Source organism: Platalea leucorodia (genome assembly GCF_965183815.1).
Source record: "Platalea leucorodia genome assembly, chromosome: 9".
In the NCBI taxonomy this organism is placed as follows: Eukaryota; Metazoa; Chordata; class Aves; order Pelecaniformes; family Threskiornithidae; genus Platalea; species Platalea leucorodia.
The window spans coordinates 51,587,381-51,606,119 of record NC_138831.1 but is presented as its reverse complement, the minus strand read 5'-3'; the positions used below and the strand labels follow the sequence as shown (position 1 = coordinate 51,606,119).

At 70.4% G+C, this 18,739-nt stretch overlaps 4 protein-coding genes across 4 annotated transcripts; 2 read left to right on the top strand and 2 right to left on the bottom strand.

Annotated features, from left to right (window-relative positions):
• Positions 1 to 4,892: 4,892 nt before the first annotated feature.
• On the top strand, positions 4,893 to 6,226 carry LOC309595058 (mesoderm posterior protein 1-like; the record flags this gene model as incomplete). Its single annotated transcript, XM_082321522.1, has 2 exons — positions 4,893 to 5,804; positions 6,164 to 6,226. 2 exons carry the CDS (start codon positions 4,893 to 4,895, stop codon positions 6,224 to 6,226), a joined length of 975 nt encoding a protein of 324 aa, XP_082177648.1.
• Positions 6,227 to 8,017: 1,791 nt separating this feature from the next.
• Positions 8,018 to 10,186, top strand: LOC309595301 (gonadotropin-releasing hormone receptor-like; the record flags this gene model as incomplete). The annotated part of the gene is made up of 4 exons (XM_082322065.1): positions 8,018 to 8,060; positions 8,431 to 8,984; positions 9,347 to 9,551; positions 9,741 to 10,186. The coding sequence occupies 4 exons, from the start codon at positions 8,018 to 8,020 to the stop codon at positions 10,184 to 10,186; spliced, it is 1,248 nt and encodes a 415-aa protein (XP_082178191.1).
• A 1,492-nt stretch (positions 10,187 to 11,678) lies between these two features.
• Positions 11,679 to 14,327, bottom strand: TMED3 (transmembrane p24 trafficking protein 3). Its single transcript, XM_082321508.1, has 3 exons — positions 14,160 to 14,327; positions 13,425 to 13,673; positions 11,679 to 12,862 (listed from the first exon to the last, which is right to left on the bottom strand). Exons 1-3 carry the CDS (start codon positions 14,322 to 14,324, stop codon positions 12,626 to 12,628), a joined length of 651 nt encoding a protein of 216 aa, XP_082177634.1. The 5' UTR covers positions 14,325 to 14,327; the 3' UTR covers positions 11,679 to 12,625.
• A 2,269-nt stretch (positions 14,328 to 16,596) lies between these two features.
• On the bottom strand, positions 16,597 to 18,192 carry ANKRD34C (ankyrin repeat domain 34C; the record flags this gene model as incomplete). Its single annotated transcript, XM_082321222.1, has 1 exon — positions 16,597 to 18,192. One exon carries the CDS (start codon positions 18,190 to 18,192, stop codon positions 16,597 to 16,599), a length of 1,596 nt encoding a protein of 531 aa, XP_082177348.1.
• Between the last annotated feature and the right edge of the window lie 547 nt (positions 18,193 to 18,739).

Genomic DNA, 18,739 nt, shown 5'->3' with positions numbered 1-18,739 from the left:
CAGAACGGGGGCTGCACGGGGGGCCAGGGAGACAAGCCCGTCCGGGGCCGGTGGGCTGCAGAGCTGTGCAGAAAGAGCTGTGTCAGGCGAGCGGCCGTGGGGCGGTACCGTGCCCCCCACCCTGCACCCGGGCTGGCTCTCCGGCTCAGCACGCACCACGCTGTGCCCCCCAGCCCGTGTGGACCCCCTGGCCACGGCACGCAGGTGGCTTTGCTGGTGCAGCCCTGCCCGCACCCCACGAGGACCCCCTGTCCCCTTCCCACCCGACCTCGGGCTCTCCCCCAGCCCCGCGGCCCGCGAGGGCGGTGGGTGCGGGAGCAGGGGCTGGGCTGGGGAGGGGGCTGTGCATACCTGGCAGTGCGCAGGCAGCTGGGAGCCACACGCGGGGGTCCCAGGGGGCCCTTTGTCCGTCAGTCCTGCCCCGGGAGGCTGACAGGGGGCTGCAGGCTCCAAGCAGCAGGAGGAAGCCGTCCCAGTGCCTGTGGCCATCGCACGTCTCTGGGGGGGCTCCAGCGGGGTCACTGCTCCAAGGCTGCATGGCGGTGATGACCACGACCCTGAGATGGAGCCAGGGATCCTGTGCAGCTCCTCGGCGGTCCCCGTCGCATGGGTGTAGGGGGACGACCCCCAGGCTCCCGTCCCCATGTCGGGAACCCCAAGCACCTCTGGGGGGGTTCCCGCAGCAGGGCCACAGGGGGGTGACCCCCAGGACCCCGTCCCCATGTCCGGAGCCCCGTGCAGCTCCAGGGGGGTCCCTGCCATGGGAGGTGACCCCCAGCCCACAGTGCCGGGGGGCGAAGCATCCCGCAGGGCCGGGGCCGGTGGGTACGGGTGGGGGTGCGGGGTCTGGCAGCACCCCAGGCCCTGGGGGCAGAGGGGGCAGTGGCGGGGGGCCGCCCCCCGCCGCCGGGCCAGCGCCTCCTCGCTGAGCCCCAGCAGGGCCGAGAGGTGGGCGATGTAGCGGATGGCGAGGCGCAGGGTCTCGATCTTGGTCAGGCTCTGCCCCGCGGGCGCCAGCGCGGGCGGCAGGTAGTGCCGCAGCCGCAGCAGTGCCTGCGCCAGCCGCCGCATCCGCAGCTTCTCCCGCTCGCTGGCGCTCTGCCGCGGGCCCCCCGGCCCCCCGCACCGCCCTGGCTCACCCCCACCGCCCCGCTGCCCCCCGGCCCCCAGCCGCCAGCCCCGTGGGGGACATGGGGATGCGCCGGGGGGCTTCGCAGAAGGGGTTGGGGAGGTGGCGTTGGCGAGGGCCCCAGCCCGGTCCCGGAGCAGGACGTGGCCCGCCGGGGGCTGGAGGCCCCGGGGCAGGAGTGGGGCTGGGGGTCCGGCCATGGCAGGGGTCTGCTCTGCCGCCTGCATCTGGGGGTGCTCGGGCAGCCCTGGCTTTATGCGGGGCTGGGGTGCGAGGCAACACCTTTGTGACCGCCTGGAGGTGTCAAAACCTACAGAGCCGGGCTGGGGCCAGCCGGGAGCCTGGGAATGCCGAGCCCATTTGCAGAGGTGTCAGTTCTGACTCCTCCGGCCCTTAATTGGCGCTGCCCGGTGCTGGGAAGTGTGCAGGGACCAATTCACACGGCCGTGAGAGATGCTAACGTGCCGACCAGCCCTGCCAGAGCCCGCACCACCCCGCACGGCAGCTCTGCTGGGCCGGCTGCGCCGTGGGGTGCAGCAGGGACTTGACCTTCCAGTGCCGGGACCCTGAGCAGCCAGCCCCAACACCCAGCAGTGTCCTCACACCTCCCCTGCCCTCTGCACAGCTCCCAGCCCCAGGCCGGGGGTCCTGGCTGTGCTCCCAGCTCCAACCACCCGCCTGGAGGGGCAGGGGGATGCGGGGATGTGGCAGCCAGGCTGGTGCACTGGTGGTGGAACCAGGGTGCTCCCTTCCCAGGTGATGTCCCTTCACCCAGCCGTGCTGCCTTGGTCTCCCCGACCCTGTGGGATGCAGCCCCAGCTCTCTGAGCTCCCGGCATGCTCTGGAAAAGCTGGAAGCACAGCCTGTGTGTTTGTGGGGACCCATTGGGCTGTGTCCCCCCACATGGAGCTGAGGCTCCCTACGCTGCTTGCCCAGCTGGTGCAAACCCCAGGCCCGAGGTCGGGGTCGGGGTCCCGGAGGCAGCGGGCAGCACCGTGCTGGGGTGCTGAGCCCTTTAGGAGGCTCCAGGGCAGGGGACCCTGCCTGTGCGCGTGGGCTGGGGGAAGCAGGAGCAGGGGGAGGCAGCTGCTCGCCCAGCTCGGGGTGGGCAGTGCTCCTGGGTGCACAGGGCCATTTGCCGGGATGCTTTTGTGGCACTCTCCCCTGGGCTGGGCACAGCCTCCGGGCACCGTCCCCGGTCCCAGCCGGGGGTACAAGAGTGCACAGCCAGGGCCGGGAGCCATGCAGGCGTCTGACCCCCAGAGGGGCTGGAGCAGGGATGGCGGGTCCAAGGTGGGCAGCGAGGGGTCCTGGGGAGGGCCCCCAGCAGTCCCCGTCGGGACCCCCGCAGCGGGAGGGCTGGCTGCTCCTCGGGGCATGGGTCCGAGCCAGGCACCCACTGCCTGGGGAGGGCTTTGGCCAGCGTTGGCCAGCGGCACCGTCAGGAGGCCCTGCAGCGCTCTCAGTGCCCTTGGCCACATCCACCCCACGGCCCCGTGCCCACCCTCCATCAACGTGGACAGGAGGGATGTGGGGGGACTCCATCTCCCCCGAGGAGTGAGGGGCTGCAGGCTCTCCCCTGGGGGGGCTCTGACCCCACGGCCAGTGCTGTCACAGCCCAGCCGCGCTCCAGCACTTGTCTAAACAGAGAGAGAGGTGGGAAGCGGCAGCTCAGCGGGGCCGCAGAACTCATTACCCGGGAGCTCATCAGCTAATGAGACCCAGGAGGGGGCCTGGGAACGGGGGGAGTGGGGCCAGGGCAGCGCCGAGGGGTGTGCGGGGAAGGGGCCGTGCCCCAGGCTGCACCGTCGGGTGCAGAGCACCCTGCAGAGCACCCTGCCACGCTCCCGGGGGCAGGCCGCCGCCGGACCCCCGCTGCAGCCCCCAGCCCCGGAGACGGGCTCTGGGATTGCGTCAGACGACTGCGCACCCAGAGAGGTGCTGCGGGTCCGGGTTGGCACCGGCACCCTCGGACCTTGGAGTGCTTGGCCAGAGGTGAGTGATAAGCAGGATTTCTCATGTCACCTCAGTGTCACGGCATTGCCAAGGAAAACTGAACAAGCTTCATGTGACCACTGGGAAACACGAGCCCGTGAGCAACGAGGCGCTGGCTCACCCATTGTGTTGCCAGCACTTCGCTGGGGAAGGGCTGGCCCTGCACCCTGCTGCTGGCGCTGTGCCCCGTGCCCGGCTCCGTGCCCCACAGCTGGCCCCGTGCCCAGCGCCATGCCCCACAGCTGGCCCTGTGCCCAGCTCCATGCCCCACAGCTGGCCCCGTGCCTGGCTCTGTGCCCTACAGCTGGCCCTGTGCCCAGCACCGTGCCCAGCACCGTGCCCCGCAGCTGGCCCTGTGCCTGGCCCTGTGCCCCACAGCTGGCCCCGTGCCCCCTGCCCAGCTCTGCGGCTGATACCCGATATTGGGGGAGCCCATGCACACCCGGTATGGGGGTCCTGTGCCCACTGCCGCACCCCTGGGGCTGTGCACACCCGGTATGGGGGGGCTCCGTGCACACCCAGTATGGGGGTCCCGTGCCCCCGGGGCTGTGCACACCCGGTATGGGGGGGCTCCGTGCACACCCAGTATGGGGGTCCCGCGCCCCCGGGGCTGTGCACACCCGGTATGGGGGGGCTCTGTGCACACTGCTGTACCCCCGGGGCTGTGCACACCCGGTATGGGGGGGTGTCCTGTGCCCACCGCCGCGCCCCCCGGGGCTGTGCACACCCGGTATCGGGGTCCCCGCCGAGCCCCGGGCTGCGCGCTGCCGTGCGGGGGCCGCGTACCCCGAGGCACGGCGGGGCCGGGGCCGGTGGCGGGGCCGGTGGCGGGGCCGGGGCCGGTGGCGGGGCCGGTGGCGGGGCCGGGGCCGGTGGCGGGGCCGGTGGCGGGGCCGGGGCCCGCCCCCCGCGCGCTCCCTGATGGCTTTTCCGTCCCGCGGCGGGGCCCGGTTTCCCTGGAAACCTTCGCACCCGCCGGCCCCGACACCTGCGGGGCCTGGGAACGCGGCGGGGGGGCCCCTCCCAGCCCCGCCCCGCCCCGCCCGCCCCTCCGGCACCCACCGGGACCCTCCGGCACCCACCGGGACACACCGGCACCCACCGGCGGCCGGGCCCCTCGGGGGCTGCGTGTGAGCCGCCGTTAGCGGGGGCGGCGGGGGAGCGGCCGGGGCAGGGCGGGCCGGGGCGCGGGGTCGGCGTCCCGCAGAGCCGCGCTGGGCAGCGGGGATGCGCGGCTGGGGCCGCGCTGCGGGGGGGGACGAGGGGGGGACCTGGGCACCCAGGGCTGGCACCGCTGCAGCTCGCGCCCCGCTGCAGACCCCCGCTGCAGCCCCCGCTGCAGCCCCCCACTGCGGACCCCGCTGCAGCCCCCGCTGCAGCCCCCCACTGCGGACCCCGCTGCAGCCCCCACTGCAGACCCCCACTGCGGACCCCGCTGCAGAGCCCACTGCGGACCCCCACTGCGGACCCCGCTGCAGCCCCCACTGCAGACCCCACTGCCAGCCTCGCTGCAGCCCCACCGCAGCCCCCGCATGGGGCCCGAGCCCCCTCCTCGGGACGGGGGGGTGAGGGATGGGGGGGTGGGCAGCACAGAGCAGCCTCACACCGCTGGGGTAAAATTCGTCACCCGCCTGTTCAAAGCTGGCTGCCCTCGCCCCCCCCGGCCTTTGAAGTGCTGCTGATGCCGGCCACGAAGGTGCCACTTCACACCTCTGGCCCGGCATAAAGCCGGGGCGGCCGGGGGACGCCGGCACACGGCCCCGCAGCCATGGCCCGCTTGGCAGCCCCCGGCCTCCCGCTCCCCGCCACGGCCCTGCTGCAGGACTGGGGCTGCCGCGGACCCCCGGACCCCGAGGGCTACAGCAGCAGCTCGCCCGCACCCTCACCCGACTCCTGCGGCCTCTCGTCCCCCGCCGCTGCCCGGGCACCCTGCTGCCGCCCTGCTGCCCCCCGCCTGCGGGGCGGCCCCGGGGGCAGGAAGGGGGTCCGGGGCCCGGGGCCGGGGGGCCCGCGGCAGAGCGCCAGCGAGCGGGAGAAGCTGCGGATGCGGCGGCTGGCGCAGGCACTGCTGCGGCTGCGGCACTACCTGCCGCCCGCGCTGGCGCCCGCGGGGCAGAGCCTGACCAAGATCGAGACCCTGCGCCTCGCCATCCGCTACATCGCCCACCTCTCGGCCCTGCTGGGGCTCAGCGAGGAGGCGCTGGCCCGGCGGCGGGGGGCGGCCCCCCGCCACTGCCCCCTCTGCCCCCAGGGCCTGGGGTGCTGCCAGACCCCGCACCCCCACCCGTACCCACCGGCCCCAGCCCTGCGGGATGCTTCGCCCCCCGGCACTGTGGGCTGGGGGTCACCTCCCATGGCAGGGACCCCCCTGGAGCTGCACGGGGCTCCGGACATGGGGACGGGGTCCTGGGGGTCACCCCCCTGTGGCCCTGCTGCGGGAACCCCCCCAGAGGTGCTTGGGGTTCCCGACATGGGGACGGGGGCCTGGGGGTCGTCCCCCTACATCCCTGCGACGGGGACCCCCGAGGAGCTGCACGGGGCTGTCGCCTCCAACGTCTCCTCCTGGCTGTCCCCTCCTCACTGCGCAGGGTCCGGGGCCCCCCCGGGCCTCCCTGGTGACCCCCTCCTGGACGCAGGGCTGATGCTGCCGGAGTTCGTGGATGCAGGGACAGTCACCGAGGTAGGTGCGCTGGCAGGGGTCGGGGTGAGCCCAGGTGGCCCTGGTGTGCTTGGGGCAGTGTGGGGACTGGTTTTGGGGTATCAACAGCCTTGTCTGGGGTCGGGAAGGGAGAGGTGTCCCCCCTCCTCCCTGCAGTGGGTGCATGTGGGTCCCTCAGCCTGCTCCTCTCCCCAGTGCCACCCTCCCTCGTGTTTGTTGGGGTCCCATCAGCTGGGACAGACCTGAGGCCATGGTCCTGCTTGTCCCTGGCCGGGAGCCCTCCTGGCGGGTGGGCTCTGTCAGCCCCCGTTCCTGCACCCCCCGGGGACCCCGGTCCTGCCCTGGCCGGGCACCGTCTCACCCACCCTCTGCTCTCCCAGGACCTCTCCGCAGACCTGCTCTCTCTCTTGGAGGCTCTGCTCCCACCGCAGCCCCAGGACTGACCCGGACGAGCCCCCAGCTCCCTGGTGCCGGAGCACCCAGTGCCACGCAGCCCCACGACGCACCGTCCTGATGCCTGCAGCTTGGGGGACGCGTGTCCCCCCTGGACAGCTGGGAGGTGGGGGGAACGAGCTGCCTCTTGTGTGAGCCTGGACGCGCTGGGCGGCCGCGACTGTACATAAATAAACCCTTGTGCCCCTGCGGGTGTCACCGCGTGGATGTTCCCGCAGCAGGAGCCGGGCATGGGATGGGGTGCGGCGTGCCCAGGCCACCGCGTCAGCTCTGGGAGCGGGTCTGGGGCCGGGAGAGGATGGCTGAGCTGGCGAAAGCCCCGCTCTGCAGCAGGGCAGGCCGTGGGCATCCCGCCGGGCGCGGGCAGGGGCTCCGGCACGGGTCCAGCGCTGCCTTGCTGGGCTGCAGGGGCTGGGGACCGCGGCACGCAGCTGCAGGGCGGCTGGACAGCATCTGGGAAAGCGATTGCAGGGGGCCATCGGGAGAGACACCTCCTGTCCTGGGGTCTGTCCCCCCAGCCGGGGAGGGCTGGGGGTCACCAGCACCCCCCGGATCTGGCCCTGGGGCTCGGTGGGAGCTGAGCACCGCCTGCACCGTGCCTGTGAGAGCCCCCGCAGCGCAGGGTTAAATGTGGGTATTTGGGGTCCAGCAACAGGGGAAAGGCTCGGGTGCGGGGCCGGGGGAGACCCCGCAGGCGGTGGGGAGTGTGGGGGGCTGCAGACAGCCCCTCTGCCCCCAGCCCCCTCGGCGGCTCCCCGCGGGGTGCGGGGCCGGGGTCTGGAGAGCCCATTACAGGGACCCGGTGGGGCCTGACAGCCGGGTGCTAATGCGCTGGGAGCCCTTCTCCGCCCACTCCGGGGGCGCTGGGGCAGGGGGTCTGCAGGGCTAATGAGCCCCACTTATCTGTGAAATGACTTGCTAATAATGTTAATTCCCTCTGCCAGGGGGGGCGAAGCCTTTGAGATGCAAAGCAGCCCCCCTGCCCTCCCCCAGGCTGTGGCTCCCCCCCCCGCCCCTGGCCAGGGCTCAAGGGACTTGGGGACACGCTCTGGCCATGGGGACGTGCTCCAGCGGTGGGGACAGCCACGGCCTGGGGGAGCAGCTGGCAGAGGCACGGCTGGGAGAAGGGACCTGTGGGTCTCTGGGACCCCCCAGATGGTGCACCCCAAAGCGAGGAGCCTTTGTGCACCCCGACACCCAGCCCTGGCAGCGTTTCCCTCCTTGCCCAGCTCCCTGGCCCCGCTGCCAGGGGGGTTTCCTGGGGCAGGCAGCCGCCCGAGGTGCCAAGCAGGGGCCACGCCGGCCCCGCGCCGTTAGGATGGGATTTGGGATGAGCCGGCGCAGCGGGAACGGGCAGAGGGGGCAGAGCTGCCTGCCTGCGGGTGGGGGGTAGAGGGATTCAGATCTCAGAGCAGAGCTGTGTGTGCAGGTGTGCATGCATGTGTGTGCATCAACAGGGATGTGCATTGGAGAGTGAGTGTGTGTGAGCACTGTGCACGCTTACGTGTCCGTGTGTGTGTGTGGGTGGTGTGGGGTGAAGGACCGAGCTGTTCCAAGCGGGCTGGCTACGTCAAGGAGCAACCTGAGCTACCAAGGGCATCCCGCCGGCCGCCTGCTGAGTGTGGCCCAGCAGCAGGCGCGGAGGTGGCTGCAGGCACCGGCGGTACCTGCCCCGCTCCCCCTCTCTCCCTGGCCCCCGTCGGCTCGCTGCCACCGGGCGCGGCGCGGATGCAGGAGCCCTCGGCGCGGAGACCCGGCAGCGTGTGAGCAGCGGCCCTGACATGGCCCGGCTGGGCGGTGCTGGGCAGGACACCCTGGCTGGAGGTGAGGTGGGTGGGGGTCCCCCGGGGGCTCTGCACTGGGCTGGGGGGTTCCCCGTCCCCGTGCAGGACCAGGAGGGATGCTCCGGGGAGGAGATGGATGGGCAGCAGGAACGGCCTGGGGTAGGCGGTGGGGTGGGGTCAGCTGAGACTGTCTCCCTCTGCCTTGCTTGGTGCCAGGGACCCCCCATAGCGCTATGGGGAGTGGGGGGGCTCTGGGGGCTGCTGGGGGCTCTGGAGGGGCAGCGGGGATGCAGAGCAGCTGAAGATGGGAATGCAGTGAGCTGGTGTTGTGGTGCAGGCATCGTGGCCCCGGGCAGGGAGCCGGGCCCCCTCTGGGTGGGCTGCCGCTGCCTCTCTGCCTATTGCGGCAGGAAGGGGCCATCCGGAGCCAGAGCCTGCAGTGGGGAACGCCAGCGCGGAGCCCCCCGGCAGCCTGCTCCCCCCGGAGCGGGGCTGCGCCTGGAGCCCCCAGGCCGAGGGCGGCGAGGAGCCCCTGCGGCTGCCCACCTTCTCCCCCGCCGCCCAGGCTCGCGTGGCCGTCACCTTCGCCCTCTTCGCCCTCTCCGCTGGCTGTAACCTGGCGGTGCTGCGGGTGGCGGGGGGCCGGCGGGGCGGCCGGCGCTCCCATATCCGCCTGCTGCTGCTGCACCTGGCCGCCGCCGACCTGCTGGTGACAGTGGCGGTGATGCCGCTGGATGCTGTCTGGAACATCACGCTGCAGTGGCGGGCGGGCGACCTGGCCTGCCGCCTCCTCATGTACCTCCGGCTGCTGGCCATGTACGCCTCTGCCTTCGTCACCGTCGTCATCAGCCTGGACCGGCAGGCCGCCATCCTGCGCCCGCTGGCCATCGCCCGTGCCCGGAGGAGGAACCGCATCATGCTGTACGTCGCCTGGCTCCTCAGCGCGGGACTCTCGGTGCCGCAGGTACCCATCCCCAGGGCTCCTCTCTGGCCCCGTGCCCTGTGGCAGATGTCCACCCGGCCCCTGTGCCGGCTCCCCGGGTGCCCGGCTACGCCGGCTGGGGCTGCTCCCAGGGCTGGTGCTGCCGTGAGCCCTGCGGGATGGGGATGGAGAGGGCCTGGAGCAGAGGCAGCTGAGCTGGGCAGCAAAGGCGGGGCTGTGGCGGCGTGCCCCCTCCACCCAGCTCTGCCCCCCCTCCCCACTGCGTGCTCCGGGTCCCGCTCCCATGGGCAGGGTCTGACCCTGTGGCTCCAGTGGTCCCTGGCTCGGGGCCCTGGTGCCCTGCTGGGGAGGGGGCTGCCGTCCCACCGCTGCTCTGCCTCCAGCTGTTCCTCTTCCGCACGGTCACCCTCCGCCCGCCGCACAACTTCACCCAGTGCACCACGCGGGGCAGCTTCCCCCAGCCCTGGCACGAGACCCTCTACAACATGCTCGGCTTCGCCTGCCTCTTCCTGCTGCCGCTGCTCATCATGGTCTGCTGCTACGCACGCATCCTCCTGGAGATCTCCCGGCGCATGGGCTCCAGCCTCTGTGAGTGCCCGGGCACTGGGTTGCCATGTCCCCGTGCCAGGGGGGTTTGCAGGGACCCTGGGATGGAGGGAGCAGGGGGGAGCCCTGGCTGGGGCTGTGCGGGGACCCCCCAGCCCTCCCTCAGGGCATGGGGTCCCTGCCCCAGCTGGGCTGCTAAGCGTCCCCCGCTCACGGGCCGTGCCCCCCCAGTCTCCTCGCAGGACGTGTCGCTGCGGTGCTCCAGGAACAACATCCCGCGGGCACGGCTGCGCATGCTGAAGATGAGCCTGGTCATCGTCTCCTCCTTCATCCTCTGCTGGACCCCCTACTACCTGCTGGGGCTGTGGTACTGGTTCTGCCCACGGGCCATGGAGAAGAGGGTCTCGCCGGCCCTCACCCACATCCTCTTCATCTTCGGCCTCTTCAACGCATGCCTGGACCCCATCACCTACGGGCTCTTCACCATCCCCTTCCAGAGGGGCTGGGGCTGCCCCTGCGGGCACAGCCCCGAGCCCCAGCCGCCCTCCCCGGCCACCGGCTCCTTCCGCTGCTCGGCCTCCTCCCTGCCGCCCAAGCGGGGCGTCCCGGGGTGGCGGGTGCCCGCCCGGCCGGGGCTGCCCACTGGGGCCGGCTCCTGCCAGAGCAGCTCCCTGTGACCGGGCACGGCCCTGCGCCCACGGGGACGCCCCAGGGTGCTCAGCAGGCACCGAGGCTGCGGGCAGGAGGGGACCGCGGGCAGGAGGGGACCACTGGCAGGACAGCGAGGCGGCAGGATGGACCTGGCAGCGATGGGGCCGCTGCCGCTCTTTTCCCGCGCCCCAAAGTGCCTCTGCGGGCTGCGGGGCCGGTGTGGGTGCCCCCCTGGTCCCCTCTCCCCTCTCTGCGCCTGCCAAGCCCTGCACAGCTGCTGGAGCAAAGCCCAGCGCAGCAATAAAGTGTCCCGCGGCCACCTCCTGTGCTGCCTGTGTCCCCAGAGCCAGCGCTGCTGGGGACGGGCTGGGTGGGAGTCGGTCCTGGCTGCTCCTGTCCCTGCCGTGGGGTGGTCCCGGGACCCCCAGGGAGGGCCAGCTCCGAGGGCGTCCCCCGCATCGGCCAGGGCTGGGTGCTGGCCTCTGCAGCGGCTGCCGGGGCTGTTGGTCCCCGCCGGGCTCCTGGCCCCGGTGATTGCGGGGCTGGTCCCCGCTGGCGGAGCTGAGCTGGCAGCAGTCCCAGGGCACCGTGCTGCCTGCAGCAGCCTTGCACCCGCTGGCAGCTCCGCTAGAAACGGGAGCTCTCGGCTCCTGACGAAGGTCGTTGCGAGGCGCAGGGGCCCAGCTGCTCCCGGCTGCGCAGCAACTGCCCCAAGGCCAGTGCTGCCACAGGAGCTGGCGCGGACGGCGGGGCGGGAGAGGCTGGGGAGGCGGGGAGGGGGCTGCAGCCCCGGGCCTCGAGCAGGGGCTGTGGGTGCCCGGGCCCCTCACCTCCCCCTGCACCCCGGAGCAGCCGGTCTGAGCCCTCCTCGTGACACCGGGAGCCGTGCCGGGGGTGAGGGATGGCTCATGGGAACCTGCCTGGCATCCCCCTGGCCTCAGGGCAGGGTTACCGGCAGAGCCGGGGTTTGCTGGAGCCAGGACTGAAGCAAGAGGCTGACTCCAGGCAGGGTCTGCCCGGGGCTCCCCACTGCTGCAGTGGGTCGCTGGGCTCCCTCGCCCCCTTCGGTCCCTGCTGCCAGGCAGGACCCAGACCTGGGGATTTGCCTGTAGCCCTGGGGAAGCCCCCGCTGACAGCGAGCCCCCGTGCTGCTCCTGCTGCTGGGGTCTCCCTGGCTCTGGCATCTGGTCCTGTGCCGGGAGCACGCCCAGCCGGTGCGTGGCAGGGCTGCGGGCAGGCAGGAGGTGAGGACTGCGGCAACTGGCTGCACCAAAACATCTCCTCTTGGACAGGGGTCTGCCGAGGGCCGGGGGGAGACTGGCATCACCCCGGCGGGTGCCAAGCCTGCCTGCAGAGCGCTGGGGGGTCGAGTGCCCGGCAAGGCAGGAACAGGCAGGGCCTGTCGCAGGCAGGGCCAGCCAGCTCGGCAGTGGCCGTACCTGGCTGTCCATCCCAGGAGCAGTGCCCAATAATGGCAGCATGAACCACGGTCACAGGGGTTTATTACAAAGTGGCAAAGTAAAACGCCAGTGGTGCTGCTCCGGCTCCGGAGGAGCCATCCTGCGCCTGCTCGAGGGCTGGCAGCGGCCGGCACGCTGGTCTCCCCAGGGCTCTCGCGGGGTCTCTGCTTCGTGGGGCTACAGGGAACAGGGCCACAGTCCCAGGGACGCGGGGTGTCCTCGCTGCTGCTGGGGCAGGGATGGGGCTTCCTCGGCACGGGTGGGGCAGAGCGGTGCCCGCTCCCGCTGTCTACCGGGCACAGCCCAGCCATGGGCTTGTGCAAGTATGAAAACACCACTTTGTACAGGGCACGCCGCTTGCTCCCGCGGCAGAGAAGGGCCTGGGAAATGCGTCACTCCGAGGATGGGGGCTTGCAAAGCAAAGGAAATCACCAAGCAAAAAGCCCTTGCTGAAACCTCACCTCTGTTTTTGAGCCAGCGGCTCCTGGGAGGCTGCTGCGGCTGTGGCCCTGCTGCGGGGAGCGCCCTGCCTGCCCCGGGGCGCAGAGGGGAGCTGCGCTCACCCCTCTGCCTGCAGGCATCAGGGCAGCTCTCCTCTGGGCAGCGCGCGGCCCTGCTGGGTGCCGGGCTGCACCTTGCAGTCACATCAGCCTCTGAAGGTGCACCGGGCGTCAGGCAAGGGGCCAGAGTGTTGAGGCCAACCCCCAGCGTGCCCACCCGCTTCCCCGGTGGAGACGGTGAGTGGGGAGAGACCGGCCGGGTGATGGGACGGGGCGGCAGGGCAGGCAAAGGCAAAGCGGGAGGTGATGCTGGGGGGATTGGCCGGGGGATGCCCGTGCTTGGGTGACCATTTGCCACCTGGCTCAGCAGCGTCACATCATCCCCTGCTCCCCCCCAGCCACCTCCCCACGGCAGCACCTTGTGAGAAACAGAGGTAAAGCGTGACCCGGGAGAACGCTGCCTGCCCGCTCCCCGCCGCAGTTCGGGCACAGAACGGCTGCGGCTCTAGGTGCCGGCCCCGCCGCTGCTGGGTCTCTTCTCGGTGAAGAAGCTTTTGAGCAGCATCACTTGCCCAATGCTGACCACAAAGAGGATGACGGTTTCCCCAACCGACCAGTACGAGACCCGGCCGTTGAGGTCTTCGGCTCTGCTCCGGTCCTGCGCTTCCCGCAGGCGGTAGTGAGTCTGGGAGTCGATCACCGTGTTCAGAGCCTCATGGATGGTGACACAGGCGGACTCCATCTGGGGAGACAAGCGTGCTCCGTTGCTCCTGATGCAGCACAGCTCGGGCCCGGTGCTCCCGGCCGAGGGAGCGGAGGACTGTGCTGGGACACCCGCGAGCAGGACAGCAGCCACCCAAGAGCGGCTCTGCTCAAAGGGGCAATGCTGGAGACCAGCTGCTGGAGGGAGCCTGCTGCGAGCACCGGGGCACAACCGAGAGACCCGCCGAGGCGCTGGGGGCCAAGGGCAGGGTCTGGGCCCCAGCCCAGGGCACAGCCACCCCTGCGGGCTCACACCAAGGGACAGAAAAGCTTTGCTGCACTTCCCTTGCGCGGGATGGAAACTGGGTGCTCAGGTCAGGGGAGGTTCAGACGCGGAGCAGCCCTCCCCATCCCTCTCTGCCCGCGCCGCTGGGAGGGGGACGTGGCCTGCACGTGGCAGGGCGGTTGGCTGGCGGTTGGCACTTCTGCATTTGGCAGAGGGGAAGGTGGACAAGCCCCCAACCGCCGTCCCGTGGGGCCGTTTGGCCGCAAGCGGGAGCTGCGGCAGGACCTCCCTCCTGCGGCAGCGTGCAGCGACTCACCTGCGTCAGGGCGGTGACGCGGTTGCTCATGTCGGGCAGGATCGGTGGCTCGTCGCCCACCTGGAAGTCGAAGTAGACGGTTTTGTGGGAGAAGGTGGAGAACTCGTTGCTGAAGCAGAAGGTGTAGACACCCTTGACTTCGGCGCGGTGCGGGAAGCTGTCGTACTGCTTCTTGGTCTCCTTGTAGATCGTCCTGCCGTTGGGGTCCTCCACGTAGCAGTCCACGTCGTAGTGTCCCCCGGTGATCACCTGCGCAAGGAGACGCGGGCGGCACCTGCCGAACCACACGGCGAGAGCCTCCCGCCCCGGAGGGAGCAGCTCTGCCCGGCCCCATGCCTGCGTGCACAGCCCTGCCCTCGGAGAGCAGGCACCGTGCCACGGCTGCCCGCCCCGGGACGGGGGCCCGGGCTGGGGGAGCCCCGGGGGAGGCCGTGCCCCACGGTGCCTGCGGCTCGGGTGGGGTGCCCGGGGCTCAGGTGGGGTGCCCGGACAGGGGGACGGCTGGGTCCGGGGCTCCTGCGGGCACATCCCAGCGCTGGCTGAGGCGGGCACTGCGGGGCAGGGGGCCAGGGCTGGGGACGTCTGCGGGGGGAGCGGTGCGGCCCCTGCCTGGGGCTCCGCGGGGCACGGCAGGGGCACGGGCAAGGCACGGGAGGGGGAACATGGGCAGGGGGCGCGGGCAGAGGGCGATGGGCGCGGGCAGGGGCGCGGGCAGGGGTGCGGGCAGGGCAGTACCTGATAGTCCAGCGTGAACTTGAGGCCGCGCTCCAGCTCCTGGTGGAAGCACTGCTTGGCGCTGTCGGGCAGCTCGAAGGTCAGCTCGGTGCCGCCGGCGGGCAGCGCGCCCAGCAGCAGGGCCAGCGCCAGCGCCCGCATCCCGGCCCGCATCCCGGCCCGCATCCCGGCCCGCACCCCGGCCCCTCCGGAGCCCCGCCCCGCCCCGCCCCGCCTGACGTGGCGCCCGCCCGCACCGGCACCGGCCGCGCTTCCGCCGGGGGCGGCCCCGGGCGCTGCGGGGCCTCCCCGCCTCCCGCCGCGCCCCCGGGCAGCCGCGGCCGAGCGGCCCGGAGCCGCGGACCCCGGCGGCGGCTCCCGGGCCGAGGCCGAGCTCTTTATTAACGGAGCGATAATACACAAAGTCCGTGCCGTTACGGGACATCGCCGGTACGCGCCCGCTCCAGTAACGGCACTGAGAGGTTCCCGTAGGGGAGCGCTGCTCGCGTCCCCCGGTCCAACGCAGGGAAGCGCCCCAGGGGTGACCCGCGCTCTGCAGGCACCCATCCCCGACCGCTGGCTGAAGGCATCAAAGGTCGCTTAAAAAAAGACAAATGCAAAATATCGGAATATTTAGAAATGAACGGAAAAGGGGAACTACGGGATTTAAAATTCCACACTCTAAAATATAAGACAAACGTCACCGTTATAGGGAAAATATGCCTGAAATTCAGTCTATAAGACACTTGACCTACAGGGAGTATAAACTTTAAGGCTGTAAAAATAGAACCCCACCTTTCTCTAAATAGCATGTTCAAATCTAAAATGCACTTTCAGAGAACGTTCCTGGGCAGTTAAAACCAAGCCGCGATGCTGCTTTGTGCGGGAACCGTGCAAAGTTTTGCAACAGCCTGGAGAAAGACGGCTAATGCCCTGGGCGAGGAAGCGGCTCCTCGCCAGCCGCTTCGGAAGGACGGACAGATGGATGGATGGAAGCGTGTGCTGGGCTGATGGAGGCAAGGGCAGAACCCGACACCAGCCCCGGCAGGGTGAGACTGCTGCCGCTCGCTTGCCAAAGCGACGCTGGCTGCGCAGCGGGCGCCAGGACGCGCGAGACCTCATTGAAGGCGCCCGCGGGAGCCGTTCTCGCTGGGCCTCGGACGAGCGGCGCACGGTGCGGGGCAGGCTGCGGAGCCGGAGTGCTCGCCGGCTGGGGCCACGCGGCGGGAGGGGGCCGGCGGTGCACGGTCTCGCTGCCCTGACGCTGCAAAGCTGCCGTATGCTGCTGGTGCAGGCCCAGTCCCGTGGCTGGGTGCTGCACGGCCCCGTCCGCAGGGCTGGGTGCCTGGGTCCCTGTGCACCGGGAAGGAATCGCAGTCACATCCCCACCTCCAGCCATGCAGATGTGTTTTCTGGCTCGGACTCACGCTGCATCAGGATGGTGCCGTGCAGACACCGATGCCGTGCAGACCCATCCTGCGGCTGCCCGCTCCTCCTGCCTGCGCGCAGCCGCCCGCCCTCGCTCCGCTCTGCCTCGGCCCCAAAGGGCTGTTGTTGCAGCGGGGTCAGCAGGCGAGAGGGTCCTGGCTGCGGCGCTGTGCCTGCAGCTCTCCCCGGACGGACGAACCCCTGACGCTCCCTGCGTGCCATCCCTGGCAGCTGGGCATCCTCGCTCCCCCATCGTTGGCAGAAGCTTCCCACGCAGATGAGCTGGGAGCGCTCCCCGCCCAGGGATTCAGTGCTTGGAGTTACTCGGCGTGGTGGGAAATGCCCCTGAACCTCAGTCGCTTCGGAGACAAAGACAAACCCGGTCCTGATCCAGGCCCACTGAAGGCACCGGGTTGCAGCAGTAACGGGGTTAGCTCGGCCTCTGGAGTTTCAAAGTGCTTGGAACACCACGTGCTTGGACGTTCCCCTGCAGCACCGCGAGGGTACCAATACATTCAGGTGCTTGGGACGGGTATTCCTGCTCTCCCAGCCTCGCACAGCACCAAGCTCCTTCCCTTCCTGGCAGGCACTTCACGAGCACATCAGCCCCACGGCTCCCTGGCGTGGGGCTCCAGAGGGGTTTCTGTGTCAGAACGAGCAGGATGGAAGAAAAACGGATTATAAATAGTGAGGAATAAGTGAACCGCAGGCAGGAGCCTTCGTGCGAAGCCTGATGATTTCAAGTGGTCTGGGATCGGATCCCTCAGGCAGTCGCTCCTGGGGAAAAGTCCAGAAGGGAACGAAGAGTACAGGGGAGACACTTCGGCCGTTTGGGCGGGATGCCCGGGCTCTCCTACAGCTCTGGCAATGGGAGCAGGAGCCTCCTGATTCACCCCCTGGGCACAGGTCTGACCCCCATGGCTGCCGGCCTTTCCCCGGAGCTGGGCGACCGCTCGGTGCGGGAACCGTCACGTTTCTGCAGGGAGAGCACTGATTTGGTAGCCTTCCTGGGAAAGAAACGGTGACATGGCTACTGGGCCACTATTTCCTCAAAATCGGAGAGCTGCCGCATCTGCTCTGCTTGCATGGAGTGTCTCCGGAGAAGCTTTCTTTTGGCCCTCAAGTCTCCCCGTCTGGGCGAGCTGGGAGCGATGGGTACCAGGGACTTCAAGCCAGCAGCAAGCGGGGAGGAGGTTTTGCTGTTGGAGCCAATGTCGGGGATCAGGGGGTTGGGGTTCACGTTCAGGGGGGGCAGATATCCCGGCCTTGTGTGGGAGATGTGGTCCAGCAGCAGGGTCCCGGACCCTCGCCTCTCCAGCAAACCAGGGGGTCGGCGCCGGACGGGCCCGGGCGACATGCCGGCGATGCTCTCCAGGGACTCCCGCGAGCCGACCAGCAAAGCCAGGTGGGACCCGCTGAGCTTCCTCCTCTCCGACGGCACCTTCCCCGCCTCGGTCGGGCTGGGGATGCCCGAGAGCTGGGGGTCGCAGTCGTAGTGCTCGGCGCCCAGCCTCCGCCAGTGCAGCGCATCCATCGCCACGGCCGAGCCGGCGGCAGCGGAGCCGACGCTCTCCGGCTCTTCGGGGACTGTGCTCCTTCGGGGCAGGCGCTGGTGGGCGGCCTGGCTCTTCTCGTAGGCTGCTTTCCTCGCCAGCGGCCCAGCGGCCGGCGGCATCCTCAGAGCCTGCTCGTCTACCGGGGGGAAGAGGGAGGGGTCCTTGCTCTTGCTGCTGCCGCTCCGGGCGAGGGGAGCCTTTTTGGAGAGCGAGAGGTCGCCGATGCCCATGATCACCTCGTCGTCCGCGCAGACCCACGTGTCGTCACGGTGCGTGGAGGCCGCCAGCACCGAGGGCGCGACCAGACCCCACGGCTCTGACCGCAGCCGCTTCAGCTGGGGCAGGCGGGCTCTCCTGGCCGCACCGGCTCGCCGGCCCGGGGAGGGGGGCTCGTCAGCAGCCCTGGCAGAGGGGGTGTCCCCGGGGTGCGACGGGTGCGGGCCGAAGATGCTGCTCTCCTTCTCAGCGGGGGAAGGTGTCGAAACGGGATTTTTCAGGTGGGCGCTGGAGGGTGCCGTGCACGCCTCGGGGGGGGCCCTCTCCTTGAACTCCAGCGAGGGGGGAACGTTCAGGTACTGCTTGGCGGTCTTGGTGCCAGAGGCCGATTTGTCCATGGTGATAATGATCACCTCCTTCCCTTTGGCTTTGCAGGCGTTCAGGAGGTGCTGCAGCACGTCCTTGTCATCAGCGTTGATGGCGTGGACCAGAGCTGACGCTCCCGAGTGGTCCTCCAGGCTGGGGTCTGCCCCGTTCTCCAGCAGCAGGGACACCACGTCCCCCCCGGCGCCGCGGATGCAGGCGTGCATGAGGGCTGTTTTCCCAGACTTGTCTTGGATGTTGGGGTCAGCTCTGTTGTCCAGCAGGTACTTCACCATCTTGGCCTTGTTAATGCTCTGCTGGTCGACGTGCTTGGTGATGCAGGCCACCATCAGGGCGGTCTCCCCTTTCTCGTTGCTCTCGTTGATGTAAGCCCCCCCTTCCAGCAGCAGCCGGGTCAGCCGGAGCCGGCCGAGCCACACTGCCTTCAGGAGGGAGTTCCCCCCCACCTCCAGCTCCGTCACCTCATCCATGGCACCGGCCGCTGCTCACTGGTGGGCAAGGACGGCGTCGGCCAGCAGCTGTGGAAGGAACCGTGAAGGAGAGGTGAGGCTTGCTCCCCAGCCCTGGCTCCCACCTCTGCTCTGCCTTCCTGCGGGTGCCACGCTCTCGGCACCGCTCCGCATCCCACTGCCCCTCTGACCATGTCCCACCCCGTGGCACAAGGGGTCCCCCAGAGCCCCCCCCGCCCGGGTGTGGCACCCCAGCCCCCCGCACACCGGGCCTCCTGCTGCCGGTGGGGTGCCCGGGGTGCCAGGCAGGGGAGCGGCCGCGGGAGGAAAGGCTTGCTCTCCCCAGGGATCCCCGGGGAGAAAGAGCCGAGCTTTGGGGGACGCCTCAGCCCTGCCTTCTCACAGGGGCGCCATGCGTTCCCTTTGTGGCACTGCCCCCCTCAATCATCTCATCTTTAGGACGTACTGTATTTTTCTCTATCGGCCATGGAGCCTCTGGCCTTCCTCTGTTCTTGACAGAGGTCTTGGCTGCCAGGGCCCTGAGGGCACCGATTGCCCTTAATTGCCC

Excerpts from the sequence above, each read along its gene's own strand:
- TMED3 (XM_082321508.1), bottom strand. The coding sequence starts at position 14,324 with ATGCGGGCCGGGATGCGGGCCGGGATGCGGGCGCTGGCGCTGGCCCTG. Across the intron at positions 13,674-14,159 it reads AGTTCACGCTGGACTATCAG|GTGATCACCGGGGGACACTA; the intron begins GTACTGCCCTGC and ends CTCCTTGCGCAG. Across the intron at positions 12,863-13,424 it reads GCGTCACCGCCCTGACGCAG|ATGGAGTCCGCCTGTGTCAC; the intron begins GTGAGTCGCTGC and ends TTGTCTCCCCAG.